The sequence below is a fragment of the Hemiscyllium ocellatum genome, chromosome 8 (assembly GCF_020745735.1).
Source record: "Hemiscyllium ocellatum isolate sHemOce1 chromosome 8, sHemOce1.pat.X.cur, whole genome shotgun sequence".
In the NCBI taxonomy this organism is placed as follows: Eukaryota; Metazoa; Chordata; class Chondrichthyes; order Orectolobiformes; family Hemiscylliidae; genus Hemiscyllium; species Hemiscyllium ocellatum.
This window is the reverse complement of record NC_083408.1, coordinates 110096253-110104185: the sequence shown is the minus strand read 5'-3', so window position 1 is coordinate 110104185 and position 7933 is coordinate 110096253. Positions and strand designations below refer to the sequence as shown.

The window sequence follows — 7933 nt, the reverse complement described above, 5'->3', positions numbered from 1 at the left end:
GGAGTGGGTAAGAGGGGTGGACAGGTTGAGTCGGTTAATGTCGCGGCGGCAGGTGGCTATAAATAGATCGAGGGCGGGTAAGAGGCCAGCACGGGGTGTCCAGGTGGATGGGGTGCGTTGGAGGCGGGAGAAAGGGTCGTCAGAGGTTGGGTGGGAGTCTTGGTTGTGAAAGTAGGCACGGAGGCGAAGGCGGCGGAAGAATTGTTCAATATCCCGCCGTGTGTTGAACTCATTGATCCGAGGGCGTAGGGGAATGAAGGTGAGGCCTCTGCTGAGGACTGATCTTTCATCCTCAGAGAGGGGGAGATCTGGAGGGATGGTGAAAATCCGGCAAGGCTGGGAGCTAGGACCTGGTGTGGGACTGGAGCTGGGGGTGGGGGCGGGGTTAGGGGCGGGGACAGAGATCGATGTAGGGGCGGAGTTAGACGTGGAGTTAGCCTCAGTAGGTAACAATATCGGTAGAGAAAGGTTCTGCTGAGGGAATATGAGCAGCTCAGGGATAAACTAAAGAGCAGAATCAGAAAGGTAATTACTTCCAGATTACTACCTGAACCACAAGCAAATTTCACACAGTCAACAAGATTAAAGAGGTGGTTCAAAGACTGGTGTTGGAGAAATGGGCTCGAGTTCATGGGACATTGACACTATTACTGGGAAACGAGGGAGCTGTTCCAACGGGATGGTCTCCACCTGAGGAGATCTGAGGGATCACGTAACTAGGGCTGTGGGTAGAGCTTTAAACTGAATAGTGGGTGGGTCTTGGATTGGGGAAGGGGTGGGAGAGGCTGGGGGGGCATCAGTTGCATGAAGGTTTATGGAAAAATGTTGAAGTGGGGAAGGGCTCAGCAGAGGTTACGAAGGTGTCTACAACAAGTAACAGCGGAGAGAGTACAGCAAGGGTCGGGAACCTAACTTCAGGCACAGCAGATGACGGGAACAGGGCAGTCAATGCTGTACTGAGGGTGTTGTACTTAAATACACACCGTTAATGAAAAAAGGTAAATGAGCTTGTAGCGCAGATTGGAATTGGCAGGTACAATGTCGCATGCATCAGAGAGATCTGGCTGCAAGGGGATCAGGATTGGGAATCAAACATCCTGGGATACATATCCTATCCGAAGAACAGGCAGATGGGCAGATTGCCTTGTTAGGAAGAAATGAAATTAAATCAATAGCAGTAAGGCATAGAATCCGTGTGGGGAGAGCTGAGGAATGTCGAAGGTAAAAAGACCCAGGTGGAAGCTGTCTACAGGCCTCCTAGCAGTCATCAGCATATGAGGAAGAAAATAAATCAGGAGATAGAAATGACATGTAAGAAAGGCACTATAACAATAATCATGGGGACTTCAATATCCAGGTGAACTGGGAAAAATCAGATTGGTAGCGGATCCCAAGAGAAGGAATTTGTGGAATGTCCATGAGGTGGTTTCTTTGAAGCAGCCGTGAACAGGTAATTCTGGATTTGGTGATGTATGATGAGGCAGACCTGATTAGGGAGCTGAAGGTGATGGAACACCTAGGGGCAGTGAGCAGAATATAACAGAATTCACCCTGTAGTTTGAGGGAGAGAAGCTGGAATCAGAAGTAACTGGATTAGAATTGAGTAAAGTTAACTACAAAGACATGAAGGAGGAGTTGGCCAGAATTGATTGTAAGGGGAGCCTGGTGGGGGAGATGGTGGAGCCGCAATAGCAGGGATTTCGGAGGGTAATTCAGGAGACACAGCAGAAATTCATTCCAATGAAGAAGAGACGTACTCAGGGGAGGCTGAGGCAACCATGGCTCATAAAGGAAGTCAGGGAAAGCATAAAAGCCAAAAAACAACCATGTAATATGGTGAAGATTTGTGGAAAGGCAGAGGATTGGGAAACCTTTAAAAACAGCAGAGGGATAATTATAAAAGTAATAAGAAAGATGATGAAATAAGAGAATAAGCTAATTAGGAATATAAAAGGAGATTGCAAGATTTTTTAGATATCTAGAAGGTAAGGGTGGACATTGGATTGCTGGAAAATGAAGCTGGAGAAGTAGAAATGGGGAATAAAGACATGGCAGAGGAACGGAATAGGTACTTTGTATCAGTTTTCATGATGGAAGACACCAGTCGCATACCAGAACTTCAAGAGAGTCAGGGGATGGAGGTGAGTGTAGTGGCCATCACTAAGGGGAAGGTGCTGGGGAAACTGTAAGGCCTGAAGGTGGATAAGTCAGTGTTCTGAAGGAGATAGCTGAGGGAATCGTAGAGGTGGTGATCTTTCAGGAATTACTAGACTCAGGGAGAGTCGCAGAGGACTGGAAAATGTAACACCTCTGTTTATGAAGGAATCTATAGGTCAGTTATTGGTGAGATTTTAGAGTTGATTATTGAGGATGAGATTACAGAGTACTTGTAAAATAGGGTTGATTCAGCACGGCTTTGTCAAGGGAGGCCATGGTTGACAAATCTGTTAGAATAGTTTGAGGAGGTAATGATAATTAGATAAAAGAGAGCCTATGGACATAGAGTTATAGAATCATAGAGATATATAACACAGAAACAGACCCTTCGGTCCAACTTGTCCATGCTGACCAGATACCCCAACTCAATCTAGTCCCACCTGCCAGCACCTGGCCCATATCCCTCTAAACCCGATTCATAGATCCATCCAGATGCCCTTAAAGTGTTGTAACTGTATGATCTATTTGGTATTCCAGACTATGACAAGGTGCTGCACAGTAGGCTGCTAAAAAGAGATAACAGCCCAATGTTGTTACTGTCATGAAGAGAGAATTGGCTGACTGGCAGAAGGCATAGAGTGGGGATAAAGGGGTCTTTTTCAGGATGGCAGCTGGTGACTAGTGGAATTCCACAGGGGTCAGTGTTGGGACCACAAAGATTCATGTTATACATTAATGGTCTGGACGAAGGAACTGAGGGCACTATTGCTAAGTTTGCAGACGACACCAAATTCGATGGAGGGACAGAGAGGATTGAGAAAGAGGGGAGGCTGCAAAAGGATTTGGACAGGTGAGGAGAATGGGCAAAGAATTGGCACATGGGACAGAATGTAGGGAAGTATGGTTTGCACTTTGTAGGAAGAATAGAGGCACGGACTATTCCCTAAACAGGGAAAGGCTTCCGAAATCTGAAGCACAATGGGGCTTAGGGACCTTAGTTCAGTATTTTCTTCAGGTTAACATGCAGGTTCAGTTGGCAGTTAGGAAGGCAATGCAATGTTAGCATCATTTCAAGAGGTGAAAAACGTGTTGCTGGAAAAGCACAGCAGCTCAGACAGCATCCAAGGAGCAGGAGAATCGATGTTTCGGGCATGAGCCCTTCTTCTCCTGCTCCTTGGATGCTGCCTGACCTGCTGCGCTTTTCCAGCAACACATTTTTCACCTCTGATCTCCAGCATCTGCAGTCCTCACTTTCTCCTAGATCATTTCAAGTGGGCTGGAGTACAAGAGCAGGGATGTACTGCTGAGGCTGGATAAGGCTCTCGTGAGACTGCATTGGGAATATTGTGCGCAGTTTTAGGGCCTATATTGAAGGAAGGATGTGCTGGCATTGAAGGGGGTCCAGGGGAGTTTCACAAGAATGATGCTGGGGATGAAGGGCTTGACACACTCCACCAGTTATGGAGGGCTTGATCTATTCCATCAGTTATGGATTGACATCCTGAAATAACCCCTTATCCCAAATCTCTGTCTTCTGTTAGCCAGTCCATCCTATTGGCTTCACTCATATCTTGGACAAAGAGTATCTGCCATCTTGTCTGCCCCCCTCAGTAACTCAAGACATAAGAATATAAGAACATCAGAACTAGGATTAGGAGTAGGCCATCTCGCCCCTCGAACCTGCTCCACCATTGAATAAAATCATGGCTGATCTTATCATGTCCTCAGCTCCACATACCCACCCTCTCACCATTACCCTCAAAAGTCCATCTATCTTCACCTTAAAAACATTCAACGAGGTAGCGTTAACTGTGTCACTGGGCAGGGAATGCCACAGATCCACAACCCTCTGGGGGAAGAAGTTCCTCCTCAACTCAGTCCTAAATCTGCTCCCCCTTATTTTGAGGCAATGCCCCCTAGTTCTAGTTTCACCCATCAGTGGAAACAACTTACCTGCTTCGATCCTACAAGACCGACAGCAAAGTGGATGAACTGAGCTGTTCGTTTTGTGTCTGCCTCCTTTAGTTATAATCATTGCATGCCATGTGGTTATTGCTGCATTTCTTATCACCACGACAGAATGATGTTTGCCCAGTTCTAAGGGTGGTTCAGTGTTGACCATATTGATGGCGATGAGCAAGCTGCCTTGTTGTTTACTTGTTTAATGTCCTTATCCAGTCTACTCCATATAAGAACAGCAGAGAATTAAACAAGAAGACAACTTTGAATCCCCTCCCCCAGAACGGGGGCTATCACTGTGACCATTCCGTTCTGTGTACAAACACACACACACACAAAACGTGTATATGAGTACACAGTTAGACGCACACATACACTGGGCCAAAAGGCTGTTTAACAATCCAAACAAGTACACCATTTACAGAGAACTCTCATTTTACACTGCATCATTTAACATTGTTTTCCTTCAGTGGCTCTTTACTTGCAAAACCATTTTCTTCAAATTATAGAATAGATTCCCTACAGTGTGGAAACAGGCCCTTCAGCCCATCCAGTCCACACCAACCCTCTGAACAGTAACCCACCCAGACCCATTCCCCCTACCTTATATTTAACCCAGACTAATACACCTAACCTACACGTCCCCAAACACTACAAGCAATTTAGCATGGCCAATTCAGCTAACCTGCACATCTTTGGACTGTGGGAGGAAACCAGAGCACCCAGAGGAAACCCACATAGTCATGGGGAGAACATGCAAACTCCACACAGACAGTCACCCAAGGCTGGAATTGAACCTGCATCCTGGCACTGAGAGGCAGCAGTGCTAACCACTGAGCCACTGTGCCACCTGTTGAACATAGCTGTCTTCTGGCAGTGCCTAAACCATCTATGCCTCCTTCCCCCTCCCCAACCCTGCATCCTCCCCGCCTTTTCCCCACCTTGTTTCCTTGCTCCCCTGGCCTTGCTTTTCCCTCCCCACCTCACTACCCTCTCTCCCCCCTGTCCTGGCTTTTGCTCCTGTCCTCCCAGAATTGTTTTCTCCACCCCAGCCTTGCCCCCCACCCCCATCAACCTCTTGTCGTCTTCAATCCAATGAGCTGCTTCAGGAGGCTCATGTACTCCCCCTGCAGGTCACCATGTATGAGACAGGCATTTCCAATCACCGCTGTCATGGAGAGCCCATGGCCTGTCCAGGGTCAAGGGGCAGAGAGCTCACACGGTCACATCTTAATGGGAGCTGTGAGCACTGGACCTGGAGAACATGTGGGTTTGGTGTGGCTCAGGCTATGACCAGCTCCTGTTCCCATCATTTCACTCCACCGACAGAGTGCAGGGGGCACTCGGAATGACAGCTGGATGACAAACTGGCCAGAGGCCATTCAGCCCATCTTCCATACCGAGTGCCCTCCCAGGTAAGACCATAACATGCAGAAGCAGAAATTAGGCCACTCAGCCCAAGTCTGCTTAACCATTCAATTACAGCTGACAGGTTTCTCAACCCCATTCTCCTGCTTTCTCCTCATAACCCTTGATCCCTTTGACAATCAAGAACCTATCTACCTCAGCCTCAAATATACTCAAAACCCTGGCCTCCACAGCCTTCTGTTGCAATGAATTCACTGCTCTCTGGCCAAAGAAGTTGCTCTTTATCTCCGTTCTAAGAGGTCTTCCCTTTACTCTAAGGCTGTGTCCTTCGGTTCCAGTCTCTCTGACCGTACCCAGTGCCCTCCCATTCTCACACCAGCTTTGCCGCTCTTTCCTCTCTCCAATGGGCCTCTGACCCTAGGTTTCCCAAGCGACAGCTAGCAAGCACTCCCAACCCAACGTGTCAGAGGTCAAAGTTCAAATGTGAGCCCGGGCACAGGTGAAAGTTCACCACCACACAGAATCATCCAGAAATATTTAATTTATTTTTCTTGTTAAATTAAAAAAAAGAGCTAGGCAGTCTTTAAGGCTGTGGTCGATATTGTGCCGGGATTGGTGCAGAGTGTGAAGGGAGGGGCTGGCAGGGGAAGCGTCGCTCCCTCTACCTGTCCACACTGGTTTCTGCCAGGCGGTTGTTCATAATGGCGAGGGCACCCACCCCCTCGGAGAAGCCGTTGTGCCGGGGGTGGTGGTGGTGGTGATGGTGTTGTGGGTGTTGCCCGCTCGCCCTGGGGTGGCCATTTGCCGTCTCCAGCAGCTGCTTCTGCATGATGGCCAACGCCACCTTGTTGGAGGCCAGGAGGTCCCTCATGGAGATCAGCTCCCCGGACAGCCGCCTGCCCCCGTCCACTGTCTCACTCTCGTTGAAGGCGTCTGTCTCGATGGAGATCTTCCGCCTGGACAGCCCGGGAGCCACGGCGTTCCTCCCGGGCCTGAGGAGCCTCCTCTGGCACCGGACACAGCACTGGCACTCCAACCTCCTCAGGCTCCAGTTGAGGAACTGCTTAATGACGATGGATATGACATTGAACAGGGAATAAATACAACACACCCCCATCAGGATGAACAGGAAGTTGCCAAAACGGTAGAACCCTTGGTAGTCGTACCTCATGTTCTGGCTGCTCACCAGGTCCCCGAAACCAATGGTGCTGAAAGCCACAAAGCAGAAGTAGATGGAGTCCAGGTAGCTCCAACCTTCCACGGGCGTGTACATGGCGGAAGCGCAGCAAGAGATGGCGATGGCGGCCAGACCCAGGATCAACATGACGTAGTAGACGGAGGGCTTCCAGCCCGCCAGGCTGTCCACCTCAGCGGCGGCGGTGCCTGGCTCGGGGCAGTTTTCGTGAGGAAGCACCCCCCTGCGCCTCAGCCTCCTCTCATGGCAGCTCTTCAGGACGTAGGCCAGCACGGTGATCAGCCGCTCCAGGAACAGGTTGAAGAACAAGATGGTGGCAGCACAGCCCACCAGGCCGTAGAAGATCAGGAATACCTTCCCGCTGACCGTGGCTGGTGTGGTCATCCCGAAACCTGGAACGCAAACACACCACCCTGAGTCAATGGCACCGGGGCAAAGTGGGGGGGGGGAGGGTCACGCGCGGACACACCGGAGGAGGGCCTGCATTGGTGTTACACCCGGAGCGTCCCAAACCTCCTCCCGACCGATGAAGGTCTCCTGCTGGAATGTGGGAGAGTCACTGATGCACAGCAACCTCCCACAGACCAAGCCGGCTCATTCAGTGCAATCAATGTTGGCTGAAGGATAAATATCAGCTCAGGTTGTCCTGAGATTCTCTCGGAGAGAGGCCCATTGAGTCTGTGCTGCTCAAAAACAAGCACCAACTATACTCCAGCACTTGGCCCATACCCTTGTTCCCACAGCACCTCTAAATACTTCATAGAATACAGTCATAGAATCCCGACAGTGCAGATAAAGGCCATTCAGCTCATCAAGTCTGCACTGACTGTCTGAAGAGGATCCCATCCAGACTCACACCCTATCCCCATCATCCCACATGGCCGTGGCTAATATGCCTTGCCTCGGCACAACAGAGTAACTGAGGTTCTTCACTGTAATGAGGGTTTCTGCCTCTCCCACCCTTACAGGCAGTGGGTTCCAGATGTCCCCCCACCCTCTGGGTGATGGTAGTTCTCCTCACATCGCCTCAAAGCCTCCTGCCCCTTACCTCAATATGCCCCCTGTCACTGACCCTTCCAACTTGGGGAAAGGCTCAGGTTATGACCAGGTGCCCTCCTGGGATACAGGCAGGGGCTGAACTGAACCTCTGTCCAGGAAGATGGCACCTGGAATGAGCATATTACCTTGAAACGAAAGGCTGGAGTTATATCCCTTGGAGTTTGGAAGACTCAGAGGTGATTGAATTGAAACACA

General features: G+C 49.7%; 1 protein-coding gene across 1 annotated transcript in view; it reads right to left on the bottom strand.

The window, feature by feature from the left end:
- Positions 1 to 6007: 6007 nt before the first annotated feature.
- The window catches only part of kcnk13a (potassium channel, subfamily K, member 13a), a 69220-nt gene continuing 67294 nt past the window's right edge, over positions 6008 to 7933 (bottom strand). The window contains exon 2 of the mRNA XM_060829459.1: positions 6008 to 7071. Coding sequence (XP_060685442.1) covers positions 6146 to 7071 — 926 coding nt within the window. The 3' untranslated portion in view covers positions 6008 to 6145. The remainder of the gene's footprint in view (positions 7072 to 7933) is intronic.